Raw genomic sequence first — 24412 nt, forward strand, 5'->3', positions numbered from 1 at the left:
CAAATCCTCAATGTGGGGTAAACTGTCATAGCTTCATTGATTTTCATTGACAGTTTACACTAGTTGAGGACCTGAACCTCTGCACTGTGCAGGACCAAGCCCCATAAAGATCCGGATCTGATCCTGAATCAGGGGTTGTGTTGGGGCCCATGTCTCTTTCAAAGCAGAGACAATTCCTGAACAATGCTCAGCCATGCTCAGTAATGTTCCTGGAGAATCTATCTGTGCAGCATACTTCAGAGCAAGATAACTCTACTATTCTCTATCACATCTCCCACACAGCCAATCTCTGAGCAGCAAAGACTTCAGCTTTCTAACCTCATTATTTCACCTTCAGGTGTGTTCTAACTTTGTTGATCATCAAGAATGGGAGCAAACGATGATCAGCTCAGAGAGTCAGATGGTATTTGTCTTTTAGCAAGCATCAATACCCATCCTCCAATTTTCCAATTTAGGCCAATGAGAAATCAGATCAGGCAAATCCAATTTCAGCAAGGCAGTAAGTCTGGAAAATGGATTAATACAGTAGTTGACAGCAAGAGCCAACACAGAGGTCAAATTGAGTTTGAGAGGACATCAAAGCATTTAGTGCTTATAGACTTAGCAGTGGGACTATAGTTACAGTATGATATTTTTGACAGAAGATGACAACGGCACTGATGACACAGAGAGAGAGGGAGAGAGAGATTGGGGCTGATTCCTCACTACCAGATTTATACCAGTGGAAAACTGGCTCCATTATTTCTTTTTTTTAGCCAGAATTTACATTTAGGGATTTTTAAAATAGAGCTCTTCTTCTCCTTGTCCTCAGCTTCCATTCTTAGCAAAGGCCTTGCACTAGAAGTTACAGAAGGAATAATACATAGCACTCTGTATTTTGTAATTTGATAAGAGGCGCCATCTAATTAAAATAGCCCACTACCAACCCACTGGCTCTAAATTGCAGAAACCAACATTTGGTCACACATGCAGACAGGTGTTTCCATCACCCCATTAAAAATCATTTCACTATTGTGGTAGCGAAGTTAGTTTAAAGGACATTAATTACAAAAGAACAAAACAAAAAACCACCAGTAAGATTTGTAAACACTAGTGGCCAAATACAACCCTAGAATGAGTCAGTGTAATTCCACTGAGCTCAGTGGAGTGGCATCTGCTTCCTTCAGAGCTATGTTTGACCTTGATTTTGGATCTGCTACTTTGTGCCTTCATTTGAGTGGGATCCTACTGCTCCTAGTGAATGCACATGCTCCACTTATGCAGTCAGTAAAACATACTTACTTGAAACTGACTGTGGTGTATTCCTTCCTAACTAATACAGCCACAATCCTGAGCTCATTAATCTGATTAAGTCAATGATTTAAGGGGGAACCTTTGCTTCTGCCATATGAGTTTGCTGCTTTCGGATTAGTCCCTTCACAAAGGACAGTGGTCAGCTACATCCAAATATGTAGCCTTTACCTTTGACAAACAATGACCAATTAAATAAGACCAAGTACTACCGGCAGCAGGGAGAGTCATCTGAGGACTGCCCTCTGGCTGAGCTGGGCTTGCCTCCTGGTTTCACCTGGGAGTTAACCCCCTGCAGGAAATCTGGCTCTTTATATATGTTGCTGCTATTGGAGAAGCTGCCACTGTCATCTTCAATAATTCTGTGTCACAGGTCCTTGTGTAGCCCACTGGTGAGCGTGTGTTAAGTGGCCCTTCTCTACCTGCTCCACAGAGGCTGTGAGTCTGGTACAGCTATAGAGCCTGACTCTTTAACTCCAGCTGCATTTAGCTCTGGAGTTCGCTGGTTCAGTGCCCAAGATGGTGGCCATCACATCTGCATCTCGCGTGGTGCATGATTTTTTGAGTGATGCTATATCAAATCCAATCTGGAAAAGAAATACTTATCTCATGGGCATCCTATTAGCTACAGGACAGCGGAAGAGACCTATTAAGTCACTAGCCCATCTCCTTGTAGCTCCAGGGTCAACCCATACTGAATATTGTTTTTGCCTCATTCTGTTTAGTTATACGAGACCCAAGCAAGGTGAGCCCCACCCCTTCCCAAGTTCATTATTTCAGACCCTCAAAGATTTCTCTTAGACAGAACGTTGCTCCTGAGACTCATCTTGCTAATTTCACCCCATTGCTCTGCCTTATACCCCATGGGCCACCACTTCAATCTGAAGGGAAATGAGAAAAGGTAGAACATAGAAAGAAACACATTATTTTAATAAATAAATATTCTTTATTAAATTTAAATGTTACAAAACTCTAACAATGATTCTATACAAGCTTTCATTGTAATAGCCCACCAGCATACAGTTATTTGAATGGGGATGGGGGATTTCAACCATCTTTCTTTCTCCACAATCTGATTGGCTGACTGGCATAAGGAAGCTTCTACTATGTAATGAGAAACTAAAATACCAGCCATATGTAAACCTGAAAAGAAAATGAAATATGGAGTGGAAAAGCAATTGTCAAGTTGTGTTAGGTTGGTTTGGATCCTGGAATTCCTATTATGAAGGTGTAAATTCTGGATTGATTTCAATGAGCTTTGGATCAGGCCCTTACCCTAGTGTAAAGTAGGACTAACTCCAATTAAGTCAAGCAGTTATATGCGTATGAAACCTGTGAGAGTTCAAAATCTGGTCTTGAGTAAATGACGACACAAGGCGCAAGGCAGTGGAGAATCGGGCTCCATGGAACATCTATCAGTAGAGTGGGTATGAACAGAGCTATGTAAGTGGAAGGAGTCTAAGGACACATAATTTAGGCCACGCTCTATGTCACTTCTGAATTGGGTTGATCCTCTCTAACCCTGCTTTATGGGGAAGATCCCCAGCTGGTATAACTCAGAAACGTAGAACTAAAGTCAATAGAGCTACACTATCTTATGCTAGCTGAGAATGTGGTCCTGGATTTATACAATGTTTACAACTAATCCAGAGGCTGCTGTGTATTCTTCATTTTAAGTGTAGGGAATATCTCTGGAATTGGTAATAACTCTGAAACTAGAATGATGTTTTCAGAGCAGCCACTGTATAACCCAAAGTATAGCTTTCACTTAGAAATGAAAAATACCACATCTTTTCTGTGCTATGGCAATAACTTGAACACGGTCTTACAAAGTCTATTTAACAAATAGACCGACGTGTGGATTCATCTTTTAAACATGAACTGCAGCACAATATTAATCTTATTCTGTTTCCCCCGTTTCCCTACGTTTAAAAAACCACTAAAGCCATAGAAGAACAAACCAGTGAACTAATGAGAAGCAAGGACACTACAGTAAAAGGCCACAGAAAAATGAAAAGTGATTGCAAGTCTCCCATAGATATGATTAGACCTACTGCTTCAAAGGGAAAAAATACAGGTCTAGTATATTCAGTCATATTTTTTCCTGGTTTAATTTTTTTATTCCAAATAAACTATTCAATACATTTGTCCCTTTTTTTCCTGTCCATTATCCAACCTGCACTATGCAGATATGGTTGTTATTTGTAAGTATAACAAATCTCAGGCTAGAGGATGCCTATAAATTATTTTCTCTATCAGCTATTCACTATTTGTGGTGTGCAACTGGCTTAGTAGCTCTGGAATAAACTCACACCATGCTTATCCCTTAGGATAGTCATAGATCATTTTTGTTTCATTCTACCAGCACTCATTACAAACAAATGCTGGTGCTCTTGTTAATATGAAAATTAATGAGCAAAATTCTGCCCTCTCCTACCCACTCTTTCCAGACACAAAACACCTCTCAATGGCAGTGAAAGTTCTGCAAGCTGAATGAGTTCAGAATAGATCCACAATGTAGAGAAATCTGCCTGTCAGCAACGATTCAATAAGAAAACAGAGGCTCAAAAAGAAGTGGACTTCTAATTATGTCAACCCAGCATCTAAATCCTGCAGTCGAGCAGTACTGCACTTTCTACTGCTACTCCATAGTCTGGAGTTTTTATTTTCCCAACTCACCCAGAACCACCTGGCTTGATGCAGGGGTAGGATTTGGCAGATAGAAACGGGAGACAGAAAAGGCGCGAGCTCCATCTGCCCAGCCAGTATACTATTGTTCTCTACGATATATTTTCCTGTGCTCTGTATGCATAGTTTTGGCTACCAGCACAGAAATTCAGAACATAACATTATCTCATGGGCTGGAATGTAACTTGCATTTGTGATGCTGTTATATTGATGTCTAATGATTTTAGGTTAGCAGCAATGCACTTATTACAATTAGTAATTGTTTGTATTTCTGGAATGCCTAGGAGCCCCAGCCACATACCAGGACTACCTGGTGGTAGGTGCTGTACAGACACAGAACAAAAAGACAGTCCTTGTCCCAAAGAGCTTATTGTGGTCTATGAAATATTTCCACCCTTCATTCACACACGTATTAGGCATCATAACAGACTTCTTGAGTACTCAGAGTCTGTTATCAAAGCACTTATTTTTTGTAGTTGTTTTCCAATATTTTCATCTCTCTGCAGGCATTGATGATATTGACAGACACACTGATCTACCATGAAAGCTATACCACTGCATCAGGAACACTCCTTTCCCAATCCCCTGGGGCAGTCTCAATATCAAACACTGCTCAGAATACCAGCCGTGGCAGGATACTATCAGACGTTACTTCCTTTGGGTGCAACCAGGAACCTGAGCTGACAAGCAGGGTAGCATGTACACAAAGAGGCCTATTCCCTACAGTGGCTTGCCAGCAATGGTCTCCATGCTATATTCAGCATACAGGTGTGACATATGGAAAGATGGTTCCTCAAGCAATCTGAAGTTCTCATTTGGATGCTGAGATTGTGTTAAAAGTGACAGGCGATTGCCATCTGGTGATTTCACCCTCAAAATGAAATAGCCACCGGTGCACCCAGGATCACACATTTTCATCCACATCATGATCACAGAGGATTCAATTAAAACAAGCACTTTTCCTTCTCTGTTCCACAATCCACCCTCCAGGGTTTACGTCCATTTGTAACATCTTCATCACCCATTTGTCTTTCCGTGCACCATCAATGAACTCATCAAGGGACAATTGCCCTGTAGAAGAAATGGGGAAGATAGCGATCAATAGAGTTCAGAGTAGCAGCCCTGTTAGTCTGTATTCACAAAAAGAAAAGGAGGACTTGTGGCACTTTAGACACTAACCAATTTATTTGAGCATAAGCTTTCGTGAGCTACAACTCACTTCATTGGATGCTGTAGCTCACGAAAGCTTATGCTCAAATAAATTGGTTAGTCTCTAAGGTGCCACAAGTCCTCCTTTTCTTTTTTGATCAATAGAGTGTGACAGAAAGGCCTGGTTTACACTTAACATTTAGGTTGACATAGCTGTGTTGATCGGGGTGTGAAAAATCCACACTCCTGAGCACTGTATCTATGCCAACCTAACCGTCAGTGTAGACACAGCTAGGAAGATGGAAGAATGCTTCTGTTAGCCTAGGTTCTTTGACGCAGGGAGGTGGTATTCCTTCACTGACAGAAAATGCCTTTCAGTCAGCATAGGCTGTGTCTACAACCTGGATATGTCTACACTACACACCACTGGTGGTGGCATTTAAGGGACATGCAACTCCATGCCACAGTGAAAAGCACATCGTCTCCTCGCTAGGGTGTGTAGCTACACCTGTCAGTGAAAGGCTCCAGCCGTGAGCAGGCAGCAGGACACTACACTGCTAAAAGCAGCATTGTAGCTGGAGAGGCAGTGCTTAGGCAAATAGATAGTGTGCAGGGTATGGACTTGAATACATACTCACACCCTGCAGGCGCCTCTTTACTTACCTAAGCTATGCCTCACGAACTACAAACTGCTCTTTTTACCTGCACGAGGGGGACTACATATGTGTGTACCCTACATGCTGCCAAAAGAAGGGTCCAGTGGAGATGCACCTATGAGGTTGTGCCAGCATACCTATGGTGCCATAGCTATGCTGGTGTAGTCCCTGTAGTGTAGACATACTCGAAGTCAGAGAGAAGAGGAGAAAAGGAAGTAAAAATGATATTCTGTACATTAAATGTAAATGTAACAATGAGGGCAACAATTCATTACCAGTCCTCTGCTCATCAATGTGTGACCTGTCTTCCAGGGTACTGTAAAATCACCAAAGGTATAGGTATTTCAGGTTTCGATCCATCCCACAACACGTTTACAGTCATCAGATCCCTTTCCTAAGGCCTTGTCTACATGGGAAAATTGACTGTTCAGAATAACTATTCAACTAGCACTATTCTGGTATCATTTTGCTATTCTGGAATAACTCCTCTGTGTGGCCTCTCTATTACTGAATAAAAGCGATTGTATTCTGGAGGAATTATTCCAAAGCAGAGTAATTACTCTCCAATAAAGTCACTTTTATTTTGGAACAGTGTCCACATGGGGGGTTATTCCAGAATAGCTAATATTCTAAAATAGCTATTCTGGTCAATTTCCCCATGTGGATAAGGCCTAAGAGACAGAAAAATATTCAGGCCTATCCTTCATGAAGTGGGCTTTTGACTAAGATCAAATGTTGCTATAGTTTGATATCTGATACATCCTTTCTCAAACAACTCTGAACCTGATCCTGCAAACCATTATTGATGTGAGTGGTCCCATTGACTTCAATGGGACTATAAAGGACTACTCCAGGGTTTCAGGATTGAGCCCTGTATTCTGCCTTTGCAGGGTACCTCATGATCTCAGGGATGTAGATGGGTGTGGAATAATTACTTAGCTAGATTAGAAGATCTTTCCATGTTGAACTCCTGTTTTCTTTTGTTATGATAACAGGAAATGTTCTCCTTCCCTTCGATATTGACCTTAATATAGTTACTTCAAGATTTACCTCAATGTAACTGAGATCAGAGCGTGGTCCACCATGTCTAATATAGATAAGATGATCCTCCTTCTAGGTGATCAACAATAAAGTCAATTAAATTGGTCTAGTCAGCATAGGTGTTTGTTCACAAGGCATGAATCCAACCTGAGCTGTAAATTTCTTACCGTCCCCATTCTCATCCACTAACTGAAATATCCTCTCCACAACTTCCTCGGGGGAGAGCAGTGGAGTCCTCTCTTCCCTTTCTGACCGACACGCTTTCTTCAGCCTGTAAATAGACTGGAAGAAAAGAAGCTTGTGAGTAAAAGGGCTGTCAAGCACAAAACAACAAAGAAAGAGAGTTATTAATGATGACATTTAGCACTTTGAATCTGCTGTCTGTCTGTCTCCCTGTGCCTATCACAAACATTAATCAAACCTCAATGCTCCCCTGCAAGCTGGGTAAGCAAGTATTACTGTCCCCATTTTACAGATGGGAAAATTCATGCTGAAAAGTTAAATGATTTGTCCAAGGCTACATAGCATGTCAGTGGCATATCTGGGGAAAGAAACCTAGTGCCTCCCTCCATCCATGCCTCTCAGATCTGAGCTCATTCACATCTCATTATCAGTATTACTACTAATTTATTTGGGGTGAATATAGTTGCTGACATTGGGGCCAGCTTTGGCAGACTCTGTGCTACTTCTGGCCCTGCTGGCACTCTCCAGCTGCAGAAAAAATTTCTCTGCTAATAGAAAAAAAAAAGAGGGGGAAGGGAAATAATAATAATAATAAAAATAATAGTAAGTGAAAGTGAAAATGTTATTATTGATTAATTAATTAATTAATCTAAATCCTCGGGATTGTTTCCTCTTCTGGGTCCAATTGTGCTCTCAGGGAAGTTTTTGCCACTGAATTCAATGGGAGCAGGAACAGATCCTTACATGCACACCCCTAGAAGCATTTCAGTTTGTAAACATCTCTAAAATGCAAAAACCCAGTAATAATAATGACCTTTCATTTATGTAGCACCTTTCATCCAAACAGGTGCCAAATGAGTGTTCTAGACAGGTTCCTAATATGATTTCAAGCTAAGACCAGATACACTAGTATGCTAAAATATCTGGTCCAAATTGGAGTCAGTGGCATTACTCAAGATTTGGAGTAATGTAGTTGAAAGCACAGCATGGTCTAGTCTATTTTCTGTCCCTAGAATTAGACAGGTCTTTTCTATTCACCCCTCCATCCCAGCTGCCCTTGGGACAAATGCCTCTTCAGCACCAATTGTGTTCATGAGGTTGAAGCGTTTGGCTGGCATCTTGCCAGCCTGGAGATTGGTGAAGGTATGACACAGCCATGCCCGATTCAACATAAGAACATAAGAAAGGCCATCCTGGGTCAGACCAAAGGTCCATCCAGACCAGTATCCTGTCTACCAACAGTGGCCAATGCAAGGCGCCCCAGAGGGAGTGAACCTAACAGATAATGGTCTAGTGATCTCTCTCCTGCCATCCTCTGACAAACAGACACTAGGGACACCATTCTTTACCCATCCTGGCTAATAGCCATTAATGGACTTACCCTCCATGAATTTATCCAGTTCTCTTTTAAATCCTGTTATTGTCCTAGCCTTCACAATCTCCTCAGGCAAGGAGTTCCATGGGTTGACTGTGCACTGAGTGAAGAAGAACTTCCTTTTATTAGTTTTAAACCTGCTACCCATTTATTTCATTTGGTGGCCCCTACTTCTTTTATTATGGGAACAAGTAAATAACTTTTCCTTATTCACTTTCTCCACACCACTCATGATTTTATAGACCTCTATCATATCCCCCCGTAGTCTCCTCTTTTCCAAGCTGAAAAGTCCTAGCCTCTTTAATCTCTCCTCATATGGGATCCGTTCCAAACCCCTAATCATTTTAGTTGCCTTTTTCGGAACCTTTTCTAATGCCAGTATATCTTTTTTGAGATGAGGAGACCACATCTGTATGCAGTATTCAAGATGTGGGCATACTATGGATTTATATAAGGGCAATAAGATATTCTCTGTCTTATTCTCTGTTCCTTTTTTAATGATTCTTAACATCCCGTTTGCTTTTTTGACTGCCGCTGCACACTGCGTGGACATCTTTAGAGAATTATCCACGATGACTCCAAGATCTTTCTCCTAAGTTGTAGCTAAATTAACCCCCATCATATTGTATGTGTAGTTGGGGTTATTTTTTCCAATGTGCATTACTTTACATTTATCCACATTAAATTTCATTTGCCATTTTGTTGCCCAATCACTTAACTTCTTTTTGAAGTTCTTCACAGTCTGCTTTGGTCTTAACTATCTTGAGCAATTTAGTATCATCTGCAAACTTTGCCACCTCACTGTTTACCCCTTTCTTCAGATCATTTATGAACAAATTGAATAGGATTCGTCTTAGGACTGACCCTTGCGGAACACCACTCGTTAGCCCTCTCCATTCAGAAAATTTACCATCTATTCCTACCCTTTGTTCCCTGTCTTTTAACCAGTTCTCAGTCCATGAAAGGATCTTCCCTCTTATCCCATGACAACTTAATTTATGTAAGAGCCTTTGGTGAGGGACCTTGTCAAAGGCTTTCTGGAAATCTAAGAACACTGTGTCCACTGGATCCCCCTTGTCCACATGTTTGTTGTTTGTTACCGGTCTGTAATTGCCAGGATCACCTCTAGAGACCTTCTTAAATGTTGGCGTTACATTAGCTATCTTCCAGTCATTGGGTACAGTAGCTGATTTAAAGGACAGGTTACAAACCATAGTTAATAGTTCCACAGTTTCACATTTGAGTTCTTTCAGAACTCTTGGGTGAATGCCATCTGGTCCCAGTGACTTGTTACTGTTAAGTTTCTCAATTAATTCCAAAATCTCCTCTAGTTACACTTCAGTCTGACAATTCCTCAGATTTGTCACCTACAAAAGACGGCTCCGGTTTGGGAATCTCCCTAACATTCTCAGCAGTGAAGACTGAAGCAAAGAATTCATTTAGTTTCTCTGCGATGACTTTATCATCTTCAAGTGCTCCTTTTGTATCTCGATCATCCAGGGGCCCCACTGGTTGTGTAGCAGGCTTCCTGCTTCTGATGTACTTAAAAAACATTTTGTTATTACCTTTTGAGTTTTTGGCTAGCTGTTCTTAAAACTCCTTTTTGGCTTTTCTTATTCCATTTTTACCTTTAATTTGGCAGTGTTTATGTTCCTTTCTATTTATCTCACTAGGATTTGACTTCCACTTTTTAAAAGATGCCTTTTTATCTCTCACTGTTTCTTTTACATGGTTGTTAAGTCATGGTGGCTCTTTTTTAGTTCTTTTACTGTGTTTTTTAATTTGGGGCACACATTTAAGTTGAGCCTCTATTATGGTGTCTTTGAAAAGTGTCCATGCCGCTTGCAGGGATTTCACTCTAGTCACTATACCTTTTAATTTCTGCTTAACTAACCTCCTCTTTTTTGCATAGTTCTCCTTTCTGAAATTAAATGTCATAGTGTTGGGTTGTTGAGGTGTTCTTCCCACCACAGGAAAGTTAAATGTTATTATACTATGGTCACTATTTCCAAGCGGTCCTGTTATAGTTACCTCTGGACCAGATCCTGTGCTCCACTCAGGACTAGATTGAGAGTTGCCTCTCCCCTTGTGGGTTGCTATACCGGCCGCTCCAAGAAGCAGTCATTTAAAGTATCGAGAAATTTTGTCTCTGCATTTTGTCCTGAGGTGACAGTCAATATGGGGATAATTGAAATCCTCCACTATTATTGAGTTCTTTATTTTGGTAGCCTCTCTAATCTCCCTTAGCATTTCATCGTCACTATCACTGTCCTGGTCAGGTGGTCGATAATAGATCCCTACTGTTATATTCTTATTAGAGCACAGAATTACTATCCATAGAGATTCTGTGCAACATGTGGATTCATTTAAAATTTTTACTTCATTTGATTCTACGCTTTCTTTCACATATAGTGCCACTCCTCTCCCTGCACGACCGGTTCTGTCCTTCCGATATATTTTGTACCCCGGAATGATTGTGTCCCATTGATTGTCCTCACTCCACCAGGTTTCTATGATGCCTATTATATCAGTATCCTCCTTTAACATGAGGCACTCTAGTTCACCCTTCTTATTATTTAGACTTCTAGCATTTGTGTACAAGCACTTTAAAAACTTGTCACTGTTTATTTGTCTGCCCTTTTCTGATGTGTCAGATTCTTTCTGTGAATGTTTCTCGTCTGATCTTGCCCATACTTTATCCTCTTCCATCATCTCCTCCTGACTAAAACCTAGAGAATCTCTATCAATAGACTCTCCTCTAAGAGAAGTCTCTGTCCGATCCATGAGCAGCTCTGCAGCCATCGGCTTCCCCCTCCCCTCCATCTCTTAGTTTAAAAACTGCTCTGCAACCTTTTTAATGTTAAGTGCCAGCAGCCTAGATCCACTTTTGTTTAGGTGACCTTAAAACAATTCCCTGTTGACCTAAAAACCATGGCTAAACTTCACTAGGGCTGTCCTCCCTGATGGTGCTGGTCAAAGGATCCTTACCACACCTGCTGCCCATGACCTATCCAAGAAGAGAGGTCAATTGGATTTAGTGAAGAAGATACTAGCTAATTACAATCCCTGCTGTGACTACTAAGTACTTCCCTTGCTGTTTAGGAGAGAATTGCGCAGATACAAAATTTGTATCGGCATCTGATCCACGATCCGCAAACATGGCTCGCGGATATCCTCATTTGAGGATGTGGATATCTGCGGATATAAAGCAGATATCCACAGATTTGCAGGGCTCTAAGAATTGGGAAGAAGTTCCCAGAAGAGGCTAAATGCTCAGGTACCACAGTGAAGAGTGAGAGAGAGAGAGACAGAGCAACCTTAATTCTTTCAAAGGAAAGCTGATCCTGCCTGGTCAAAGAGAACTTGTGCCAAGAAGAGCTAGTCCATCCTGATTTCTCTGAACATATTCATTATTCATAAAGATTTTTCTAAGATTTCAGCTGACAAATGTTCAGCCTACAAGGGTATCTACGAACTAGGGACTGTGACTACTTGCTATTTTTTTATTCATGATATCTGACTGATCACTTATGTCACATCGAATGTTTCTGACCCCTGACTGAGTAACTGAAAACTTTTAAACAGGAGAAGACTGAATAAGGCATTGTGAATATCTTTGTTTCATGCACAAGCAACCTGGCTCACGTATAAACGCTGACAGGCACACAAAAACCAGGCTTTTTTCCAACTGCTTGTGTGTACAAAGCTCATTCAAGCAAATGTTCACCAAAGGGACCTCATCAAACCGAACACTGATGGGGATTCTAATGGATATTATTAATGATGTTTTTGCAGCATTCATCTGACTCTAGTTATGAGCCTAATCCCAGCAATTCATCCTCTCCAATTAGAACCAGAAAATAAAATTCACCCTTCTCCCTCACCCCGATGATTATTTGTTCCATACTCATTTCACATGTGACAATGACATCAGTAAATTAGAGCTGATCGAATTTTTCCAAATGTTGACTTTTCAACAAAACAAAGGGATGTTTTTTTGCAGAAAGTTTCCCTTTCTTTGACCAGATCTTTCGATACAGTATCTTTTCAGAGAATCTCAAAGGGGTTTATAATCACTAATTAAGTCTCACAAATATCCCTGTGAAATAGGTACATATAATGATACCCAGATGGGGTAACTGCAGCACAGAGAGATTGAGAGTTTTGTCCAAGGTCACACAATAACTAGAACCAATGAGTCCTGGCGCTCAATCCCTTTGCCCTAAACTCTAGGCCACAAGCTCTCCCTCAACAGCAATTGCAGAATACATAACAGAAATTCACAGTGTGGATCAGCACGGATGATTCTGCCCAGTATTACCACTAACTTGTGTCTCTCCCCTTACTGCACAGTATTCAGACAGAAAACCTTAATCCAGACTCATAAATAATATGAAATTCACCCCTTCCACACTAGTCAGAGTATGTGTTGTTGTGTGAGGAATTCACTGGTGGTTACAGGGACAGGTCCTCCCTGGCTACTGTTTCTGCCTCCTGCCTTCCTGGGCCTCTGATGCATGGTCTGTGGGCAACTGATCCATATATCTGCAGATCATGGAACTTATTCCCTGGCCTTCTCCAGTGGTTCCCATCCTGCCATTGCACAAAGGATGTGGTAGTCCCTGTCACTGAGGCTGGCCATTCTCACTTCAGGCTTCGTCATTATCCCGAATTATTTCTGCAATTACTAACTCATTTGAGAACAGTACAGGTCATTATGTTGAGCAGGGAAGAGTGTCTTGCTTAATGACATTAATCCCTTGGCTCATGAGTAGTATGGGGCATAAAGAGCATACCCAAATGAGTAGATAGATTTAGATCTTGGGCTTAAGGCATTGAACTGAGGCGGAGAAGATGGTTCCGCTCCTGCCTTTGCCACAGACTCCCTTTCTTTGAGCAAATCACTTAATTTCTCTGTGCTTCCCTTCCCCATCAGTAACATAATCCTTACTTACATCCTTTGTCTGTCTTGTCTACTCAGTTTGTTAGCTCTTTGAGGAAGAGACTGCCTTTACTATATGTATATATAGTGTCTAGCATAATGGGCCCCTGGTCTCAGTTGGGTCCTCTAAATGCTAGTAATAGCGAAGTCCTACTCACATCAACTATTTCTAAGAGCTCAGGTTTGTCTATGCAGCCGTTCCTATCCTTGTCGTACACTTTGAATGTCCATCTCAGCTTGTGTTCCAATTTTCCTCGTAGGACAAGATTCAAAGCAGCCACATACTCCAGAAAATCAATGGTGTTATCCTGCAGACACAAGAGAGGCAACCACAGGGACACTTAGTCAGACCCGATCAATACAATCGTTTTGTATTGTAAACAAGGATGAAAAATATGCTGAGGTGATTCTCTTGATTATGTGGTTATTTATTTATTTATTTGCTTCCTTACATTTTTGAAGGAATCCTGTGCACTTTCAAGCCAATTGATTGATTGTGCAAAGGGCGATCTGTTGTTGAATCTGATCTGAAGGTTTCAGGTGTTCACTGTCTTAAACAAAAAACAGAGCCTTCCTCAATTGCTCTATTTAACTAGGTGAGAAGGGAAAAGACAAGGAAAAAATCAGGTCAAGTCTTGTATATACAGAATTTTTTAAACTTTGGTCTATTTATTTTAACAAGGAACAAAAAACGCTGTTTAAAATGTGCATTTATTTTAATACTCCCTAGTGTGCTCTAGAATTGCTCCCAGTGGATGAAATTCACCCCTGTGCAGAGGGCCAGCCAAAGTCTATGCTTTGTGTAAGTCCTGCTTCCGCCCCACTTAAGCTCTGCTTTGAGAGTTTTAACTGGGACTTAGCACCACATAGGCCTTTGCACAGGGATGAATTTCACCTTCTGTGACCCTGCTGGACTGAAACTGATATCAGCCCAGAGTAACCTGAATTTCCAAACAATGGAAGATTTTTAACAATATAAAGATAAACCATGATCCAATCTACAAAGGTACTTGTGAGCTGGTAGTCTACAACGTGGTGTGCTGCTCCTTGGAGATCTGAGGTTCAAAGGGAGAACTTAGTGACTTTTCACTAATACCTAAAGCTACAGACATGGGTCTAGATCTTTAACTGGTGCAAATTGCTGCAGCGACATTGACTTCAATAGATTTAAGCCAGTTTACACCAGCTGAGGATCTGGCCCCAGATTCCCAACCACTAAGTCCGAGGACTGTCTCCCCTCAGGGCAGGTTGCCCTCAGAGAGGCCCTGCTATGTAAACCAGGTTTACAGGAGTATCAGCTCATGGCCAGTGATCAGAAGGACACTGGAAATTGCACAGGAGAGTACTCGGGCGGCCCACCAAAATGTGCACTTCTTAAGGCAGCGAGAATCACTTGTCAATGCCCAGCATGTTCATTCAGTTTATTACGGCTGTTCCATAACAGTTGTGGTGGGTCTGTGCTTTATGGGAAGACCAGAAGGTCAAAGGTGTTTCTATCTTGTGTGTGCGGTATCTAGTCTATACTTTGCAGGATATGATGTCTGAAAGATTTCCTTACATTCACCCTCCATAACATTTTGGGAGTATTATGATCATTACATTGTTGTTAAAAATATCCCCTTTTTCATTCCATTCATGGCTGCGCTTCTCTCCTGCTAGCGCTAATGGGAGGTAGGTACAGTATGTGCACCCACCGCAGAACTGACTTCTGTGACCTGATACTGCAACTGTTAGTGTGCAGGTCCCTGGCTCCACCTCACTGGAGCGCCATTGACTTAAATGGGGCACTCATGTGCTGTCATTTGCAAGACAGGGGCCTGTGTTTGTTTGGAAATGCAATCTTTGCTGAATTTGTATAATTTCAAATTAGAGTAATGCAGAGGCAACCACACAGACACTTAGTCAGTCCCAGTGCCCATTTAGACACAGTTTAACACTTTTAAGAAACAATCTTAATGAAATTAAACTGCATTGAAAAACACCCCTTTTTGCCCAGGTAAATAGCAAGGCCCTGAAAGTCAATGGGGTTACACAGGTGCCCCCGGCATGGCTGCAGTTGCAGTACTTGGGCTTAAGGTTTTGTAGAAGCTTCTTTTCAGCAACCTAATTTCTGAGCCAAATGTGATTTGTCAGACTCTCTTTCATGGCCTCGCCTGCTAACCTTTCTCTGGACGTGACCCTACTGCTTTCAATTGAAGCAGGATAGGGACCCTCTAAATCTAATGGAAGGCAGATGACCATCAACCCTTTGTCCCAAATTGACTTGCAATAATGGTCACCACCATGCAACTAATATGGCTGGGGCTTCAAAGAAACTTAGGAGAGTTGTGGGAACCCAACTCCCCTCAAATTTCAGTCGGAGCTGGCTGCTTAACGCTTTATACTCCTTTCCAAATCTACCTGTCTATCTATCTAATTGATAAGGTTAATATTTAGCAAAACAGATTGGAATTAGGGGCCTATTTCTCCATTACCTTGACCTTGTATCATAATTTTCACCAACACAAAGTTAGTACACAGTGGGCATAAAGTGTTACTGAACTGGAATGGTAGCATTTCACACCCATTTTGCAAACGTGTAAATGACAACACAACAGAGAATCAGGCCCAGAATGTTATAATTATTTAAGCCACTTCATACTTCTTGAATGGTTTAAATCAATATATTGATTAACTTCCACCTGTTTATCGTTATTTGTGCATATGATAATGATAATGATACCTAGCTTTTACAGAGCACTTTTCCAAATCCAAAATACTTTTCCTGTTTATAACATAGCTGATGTTAAAAAGATGTGTCAGTTGTCACTACTTAGGGACTTATCTTGCACTGCTCATGGAAACAGCAGCTATGAAAATAATTTAAATTATATCGGCGAATTATTAATGCTGTTGTGAGAGCAGTGGAGAAATTTCAGAGCACTGGAAACTAACAAGGACCAAATACTGTCATGATAGTACAAATAATTAATGTTAACAAAAATGAGTTACATGGTAACTCTTCAGGATAGAGGTTGTCTTCTTTTGTGGCTTGCACATTTCTGGTGCTTAATTAATCATCAATCATCATCATCATGAGTTACCGTGGGAGTAACATGAGCCAGTGAAATCAGAGGGTCTGCTTGCAGAGCGAAGTACTAATCAGGATGAGTAAGAGTGGCAGAATCTGGCTCAGTAATAGTCATCTCAGCACTGGATCAGTATTTGAACTCCATGGGGTGTTCTGGAGTGACTGAAAAAAGGAGCACTTTGTCCTGTTATTTTCCAGCTTCGCCTTAGTTCTATATTAACTATATACAGCAGGGCTCTTTTTTAGGACCTGATCCAAAGACTAATTAAGTCAATTGGAATCTTTCTATTGACTTTGGTGGGCTTTAGAATGGGCCCAAAGTTAAGTGACTTTCTGCACATAACAGCTTCACTCACCAGATGGTTCACTAAAACTGGGATTTCAGTCTGTGCTTTCATGGCACTGACAATACAAGATTCTCATTCCATTTCACAGAATACAGAGCCTCACTAGACCTTCATTCACTACGATTCCCTCTATACCATGAGAGGAAGATAACTCGTTGGCATTCATCTCTACTGTCTGAGGATCTTTGGGAACATTGGCTAACGTGGGAGCCTAAAGTTAAGCATCTAAATCCATAGTTAGGCATGTGAGTGAGAAAATATTGGCCTTAATTGCTACCTATGGTTTAGATTCAGCTACCAGAACTAAAGGGGATGTTTTCATTTAGTTAGTCCTTGCATCCTGGAAGGAACTAGAGCTCCTTCTTGGGCTACCAGGGTTCAACCCTGACAGATCTGTCACTAACTTTGTCTCAAACGTAATAAAAAACAAACAATAGGATGCGATGAGCCAAGACAATCCCCAAGTTTCAGAAAGAAAAGAACACTGGTGATTGATCTACTTAACCAGCACCACTACTGCAGGTCTTTAACACTTACCCCATTCTTATCAAAAGCTTTGAACATAGTCTCAATATATTCTGCTGCTTCCTGGTTATCCTGGACTCCAAAGAAGCGTTTGAATTCATGCATGAAGAGAGTCCCACTGGGACATTCGACCACAAACTTCTTATACCATTCCTGCAACTCAGCAACATCAATGTCTGCTTGTTCCCCTTCCTCACTGGTGAAATGTTGTCCCATGTTGCTCCCAAAAACAGAAGAGAAAGATTGACAGAAAGAAAAAAGAAAGGAAAATTTAGTCAATGTCCTTTAGCTTATATTGTTTCTTTTTCTCCTTCAGCTGCTTTTTCTTTCTTCTGTTTCTTCTTGGGTTATTTCCTGTCTTTGTTTCTCTATCCTGTCTTTCATGGGTACTGTATATTTCTGTTTTGTTACCTTGTGTTGCTTTTGCTTTATTTCTTCTCTTCTTTCTTTCTCTTTCCTTCTATTCTGTGGTCTCTGCTCAACGCTACAATCTCATTCCCTCAGTAGAGGATCCCGGAGTGGGTTTCCTTAGTTAAATTAGTACAACATGTGGTGTTAGATGGGATAAAAATAACTAAGATCATTAGGAGATTCCCACTATGTGTCACAGAGACCTTCACATGTTCCAGAGCAGGGCCTCATTTAAGAGCAAACTCCAGGCAGGATCAAAATGATTTCTAATGTCAATCTAAGGATTTGAAAGCTGAGGTTCCCACTAATATGTGATGTATAATCCCCTTCTCTCTGAGTCTGTGCATTATTTGAATAATAAAGCAATCAGAAATGAGTAGTTTCTAGTCACTGACATATGTATGAAGTTTTTGGGATGGACACTCCAGGCTTCCCTTCAAGTGTGTGAAATATTCACAAGGATAAGCGAAACTATGGATTTGTGCAGGAAATAGCCCAACTTGATTGTCATGCACATTGTGTAAAGAGTTGTCACTTTGGATGGGCTATCACCAGCAGGAGAGTGAATTTGTGTGGGGGGGTGGAGGGTGAGAAAACCTGGATTTGTGCTGGAAATGGCCCACCTGATGATCACTTTAGATAAGCTATTACCAGCAGGACAGTGGGGTGGGAGGAGGTATTGTTTCATATTCTCTGTGTATATATAAAGTCTGCTGCAGTTTCCACAATATGCATCTGATGAAGTGAGCTGTAGCTCACGAAAGCTTATGCTCTAATAAATTGGTTAGTCTCTAAGGTGCCACAAGTACTCCTTTTCTTTTTGCGAATACAGACTAACACGGCTGTTACTCTGAAACCGAAACTACAAGAAATAGGAGTGTTTTTACTTAAAAAAAAAACCTCTAAAACAGGTCCAGTTTGGTGAAACATGTGCCATCTTTTACACATTTTTAATTAAAAAGTAGGCTCCTTTTCCAGTGAAACTTTTAGGGGAAGTTTTTTAAAGCGTCTAAGTGACTCATCAGCCTTGGACTCTTTTGGAAATCTCACCCAGAGTACCCCAATAAGAGATACAGATACGGATACCTCATAGTACCCCAATAGGACATACATCTTATATTAAACTGAAATTACTTGGATATGATCATCTTGCTGCTTCCTACCCTTTGTTGCAACTGCTGCTATTACACTTTCCATAACCATCTCACTGTTCATTTGGGTTCCCCACCTGTCTACCATTTATTGCATAGAACAATTTTAAACATTGTGTGAGCGGTTAACACACATGAATTTTTGTGTTTTCTCTCCAGGAGACTGCAGTTCAAAATTTCAAATTGTGTGCTGAAAGTTAGGCACCTGCATCAATGCCTGGATCTCAGAGTTGCAAAACTTCCAGTGACTTCAGATGGACCTTCGGGTTCCAAGCACCTCTGAAAATCAGGCCCATCTAGTTGCATTAAATATAGATTTAGGTGCCTGCCTTTAGGAACCCAGGCTTGAAAATTTGCCCATTGGATTTTCCTATTATGAATTTTTCATTCTCTGATATTCTGTATGCATAAATATGGTCAGTTAGGTTGTATTAATGACTAACTCTGATCCTGCAAATACTTACACATATGGGTAACTTTATACACATGAGAAGTCCTGTTAACATCAGGGGAACTATTCCCATGCATAGAGTTAGCCTTTTGTGCTTCAGACCTTTGGTATGAGAATTAATAAAAAAACAGGATAATTAAAACCTCTTAATAGTTTGTATATAAGATGTTTGATTTTCAAAAAACAGCACTCCTATACATTTATTTAAAAAAATTTAAAACAGGAAGATCATATTAAAAATCTTTTTTTTTTTCAAATCCTGTATCTCATTCATTCATTGAAATGCTTGAAAGTGTTTACTACATGCTGTAATGAAACATTTCATGTCTTATAGAGAGAGGAGAAACATCAGCTTCTAATAGCTTAATTATTATTTATTATTTATATTATGGTAGCACCTATGAACCCTAGTAAAAATCAGGACCGTATTATGCTAGGCCCAGCATACAGATAACATAGCCCCTGCACCAGACATCTTACAATCTAACACCTCACTCCCAAAGATTGGGCCCCCATTTCTCTATGTGCCAGATATTATTTTTTATTTTATTGTCATGTTTTTATGAGACTACCAGAACGGTATCCACGGCCACACCAGGTGTCGGAGTTCAACTCGTCTTACCATGTTAGCTGGAAACAAATGACCTATTGCTATAAATGTGCCTGAGATAGGATTCTACTCCTAAGAGGATTGGAGCAGTGTTAATAGGAAACAATAGATGCCACACTTACAGGAGCAAGGGGCATGAAGATTAAAGTCACTGTTTTTAGCAGGAGGTTGGAATTTATAATGTCGTGGAAGAAAATGGTTCAGCCGCTCAGCTAGGCACATGCTATTGCAAACAAATCAGACTGCTGTTGAGAAGAATAGCTCCTGGTCCTGCAACTCCTTACTCACTCATGCTGACCTTTTACTCATGCAAGGAGCCCCAGTGAAGTCAATGGGACTAAACCCCTTGGTGAGGGTTTGCAGGAGCACCTCCATACTTTGCATTTCCTCAGCACTTTCCAATCAAGGCTCTCTACAAGCACTTTGCCGATTCATGTCAGAGTCTGCACAAGGGAGAGGGGCATGGTCAGGGCAGGTGAAGTGTGGGTACACATGGGGTCCCGTGGAGTCACCAGTGAGATTAAAGCTGCTTTCCCCTAGGAAAATGCCAAGTGAATTTCACTGAAGTGCAGTGTACCAAGATGGTACCGAGAAATCCAATTGGCACCTCCCTGCCCCAACAGGGATGGATTTGGCCCAGTGAAATTAAGCTGTGATCCTGCAAATACTTACGCATGTGCTTAACTTTAGTACCATTAGTAGTGTAAGCACATGCATAAGGGTTTGCAAGATCACAGCCCCTATAAAGTGAGGCTTTATTAGCCCTATTTTACAGAATGGGAAACTGAGGGATTGTGAGCAACAATGCACACTATGAGGTTACGATTTCTACAGTGCACCAACTTGTTGCATGCTAATTGGTCTGTGTCGACCCTCCTAGAGCAAACTAGAATTCCCATCGTGTGCTTTAATGTAGTACCAATTCCGGAAAATGGGGCTAATAATACCCCCTGAGTCGAGCTAATTTTTACTGGAAAGGTCTGCAGGCTTTCCTCACAAAGGGATCGACATACTTTGTTTTGCTGTCCTAATAAGAGATTGTCAACGATGCCAGTTATTTGTCATGTGAATTTTTAAAAATGTTGCATGTTTTTTTCAAAATTTCCTGTGATAATTTTTCAGTTTTTCATGAAAAACTTAAATATTTTTAAATTTCAATAGCAGTTTTTGATAAATATTTTTGGTTTTCAGTAAAAAAAAAAGTAGTTTTTGAAAACCAGAACCATTCCATTTGACCTAAACTGAAGCCAAAACTTGAAACTTTTTACTGAAAAACAATTTTTTTTTAACTGAAAATGTTTTTTTTTTAAGAGACATGTCTGCTCCAAGTCAGTTTTTCAATCAGAAGATTTGGTAACAGTCAGAAAAGATTTGTCAGTTACAGGTGATAGACCTGCAAATATTATTCCAAACTAGGAAGTTTTTGCAGCATCATTTCAATACAGCAAGAGGCCAGTCGAAGAGGAATGATAGCAAGGAAGTAGAGGAAGCCATCAGGTACACCCTCTTCAGGTATTGGATAAGCCTGCATTAATTATTCTCGTTGAAAAGATGAAACTATATTCAGCCAGTTGCTAAATCTGGCACTACATACCAATAACTGAGGGGTAAATTGTACATGTTGATATGTGATAAATGATATGTTATATGTTTACTCTGCTTTTACTCTCCTCTTTCAAATCATACGTGTAGAAAATGCAAACATGCAACATCAGAAATTCCAATGGCTGAGACTTGAAGCTAGGCAAACCCAGACTAGAAACAAGGTACTCATTTATAACAGTTGGGGTAATTAACCATTGGAAGAACTTACTTAGGGATGTGATGGGTTCTCCATCACTTGGAGACACGAAAACAAACTAGACATCTTTTTAAAAGGTATGCTATAGCTCAAACAGAAGTTATGAGCTTAATGCAGAAATTATTGGGTGAGAAATTATTCGACCTGTAGATAGATAAATGCTGTTGTAACTTGGGATCTTGGTATGGAGAAGGTTGAATGCCAGAGGTGTAGAGTATTTCGTCATTTTCCGCTGTTATGTTTGAAACACAGCTGCATTTTGGAATGTGACTCTACCGTGTGCACAAAACAAGGTTCTACATGCCTGGGACATTATGTTACCTCATTGTGTAACTTGGTTTTGCCTTGTGGTAATTTTGTGATATTTTCCCATCAAATATAATAGCTCCTCCCTGTTTATTTTTGCTCCTCCCAAGTAATTTTAAACCGCTAGCGGCTGGTATGAAAACTCCTGTGCATACTACACGAATTCCCAGCGGTTCAGATTTTTTACACTGCAGATTTTGCACTGGCAAAAGTTATCTCCGTTCTGCCAGTATAATATTATTCTGTGGGATAGCTTTTAATTATTATAGTCTGGAGGATTTCTTCCTGCATTACTTCAGCTGTGCAAATTGGTGTAAATGTAAATACAGATTATTAGTTTTTAAAGCAAAAGAAGAGATCTCTGGAGTCTGGAGAATGCTGAACTGTAGTAAATAGCTGATACTCAGGGAATGACCAGAGCTCCGTGTGATAAGGAATAGATGGCCCTAAGGGGATGACCAATGCTGGATCAAATGACACATAGACTGGAGATATGCAATGGTATAGTGAGCAGTTTGTTAGGTGACTGAGCTGCAAAGAACTGGTGAGATCCAGCTACGTGTTCTGCCAGATGAGCCATCCCTAAGTTATCACCAGTGACAACAGCTCGGAAGCTGCTGTGTTTCCCAGCCAGGAGCATGAAAAGTTAGAATTAGGCAAACTAGACTGCTTTTTATCCTTCAGTCCATTGACAGAGCATGTTCCCACATGCCAGCTTTGATGAAGCCTGCAGGAAATTCAGGAAATGACTGCAGAGGAGTGGAAAGATTGAGTTGTTTGGCATCTGCATTAGCAATCATGTTTGTCTTTGCTGAGCATAAAAATGGCACAAAGAGGTAAGAGGGTATCACCAGGTGTTGTCTGCCCCAGGCAAAGTCATGCCAATCCTTATAAGTATCCGAGAATGGAGAAAGCATAACTCATTTGCTCTGTTGTTCCATGATTCTTAAACAAACTGGGTCTCATTCTCATTTACAGTAAGATCCCTTTTAACTTTTCTCTCAGTCTAAGAGAACCTTAAGGTGAGCATAAGCTGATGCAAGAGTTCTATACCAGCTCTGTTTCCAGGTGCTGGCATTGTGTACAGATCTGGGTGTGTGGCCACAATACACGGTCATGGCTATTTTCTGCTTCACTGGGCCAACGGGGCGCCTTGGAAGCAGACTGTCAGTTGGAGAAGACCTGAACTATCTCTAATTTACACCAAGGGCCAGGCAGGCTCTAGCACGGCCCCAGAATACAGGAAATGCAAAGGTGGCTTAAAGTTATCTATGCTCCCTCCACCCCACTGCTTCCCAAAGTGCAGGAATGGAGAAACTAAGAATCAGGCTCATTGTTTCTCTTTCTTCTGTAGGCTCATTTGCTCCCTTTCCAGCTGCCTGTGAAAGTCTTTGTGCTACCCTATGTCTTGTGAAACTCTCATTAGTTGGAAAATTAGCCATAAAATCAGGTTATAGCCAGAGCCCGTTCACAAGCAGCTAGCTGTGATTTTGCACCTAGGTCTGGAGGAGCTGGCAGATATTTCATGCCAGGCTGAAGCAGCAGTGGAAGGGCCCAGACAAGTTCAAAAGGCACAGAATGGATCAAAACAGCTGGCAGTGGGAAGCTCTATGCCAATATCTATCAATCGATCTAACTATCTAAACTTTCATCTTTTCTGAGCCCATCACCAGCAGATCTGGGTTGTCACATGCTTTTTATATGTGGGGGAAAATGACAGTATAGCAGATATTATCACTTATAATCTATTACAGCATTACCCAAAAGGCCCCATTCAAAACTGGGGCCTCAATATAGAACCAGTTTGTTAAATAAATGCAGTTTTCCACAGTGAACAAATTACCAAATCTAGTAATGCAGATTGATATTACTGAGGAGGATGCTAGTCTCTCCTCAGTTTACTGCCTTTTTGTTGTGGAAGTCATGGTACTATGTACTGTTAAATATCTGCCATTTTTCACCCCAGAGGTGGTTGCATTTCAGTGGTGAAGGTTGTGATTTCTGTATGAAAAACCTGTAAAGCACACAACTTCAAATAAATGTAAATTCTTGGCACAAGGTTAAAACTTAGGCAAAGTCCAGGCTTTCCAAAATTAGGAACACCATTAGGTGCTGGGTAGCTGCGTGGGCAGTAAGGAGAAGGGAATTTCCTGCTGTCTTTCTGATTCATTGAAACTGAACTGTAATGTTCAACTTGGTCTCTCGAAACCAAGATTCACCCTTGACTCACTGCTCCCCAACTATGAAAAAAGAAGGTAGAATCAGTAAGGGATTGCTGAGAGACATCATTTGCTGACTGAAGCCAGAAAACGTGCCAGGGAGAAGTAACGCACAGTAGTGGAGTCACAGCACAAGGTATGTTTATGAGCAGTGACGGAGCTTTGTTATGAGGTCGGGAGGGGAAGGAGGAGTTTTA

At 40.9% G+C, this 24412-nt stretch overlaps 1 protein-coding gene across 1 annotated transcript; it reads right to left on the reverse strand.

Annotated features, from left to right (window-relative positions):
• Positions 1-4918: 4918 nt before the first annotated feature.
• On the reverse strand, positions 4919-17482 carry GUCA1B (guanylate cyclase activator 1B; the record flags this gene model as incomplete). The annotated part of the gene is made up of 4 exons (XM_084611570.1): positions 4919-5049; positions 6992-7106; positions 13483-13632; positions 17279-17482. 4 exons carry the CDS (start codon positions 17480-17482, stop codon positions 4919-4921), a joined length of 600 nt encoding a protein of 199 aa, XP_084467696.1.
• Positions 17483-24412: the final 6930 nt, after the last annotated feature.

Source organism: Lepidochelys olivacea (assembly GCF_965140295.1).
Source record: "Lepidochelys olivacea isolate rLepOli2 genome assembly, chromosome: 21".
NCBI classification, from domain to species: domain Eukaryota; kingdom Metazoa; phylum Chordata; order Testudines; family Cheloniidae; genus Lepidochelys; species Lepidochelys olivacea.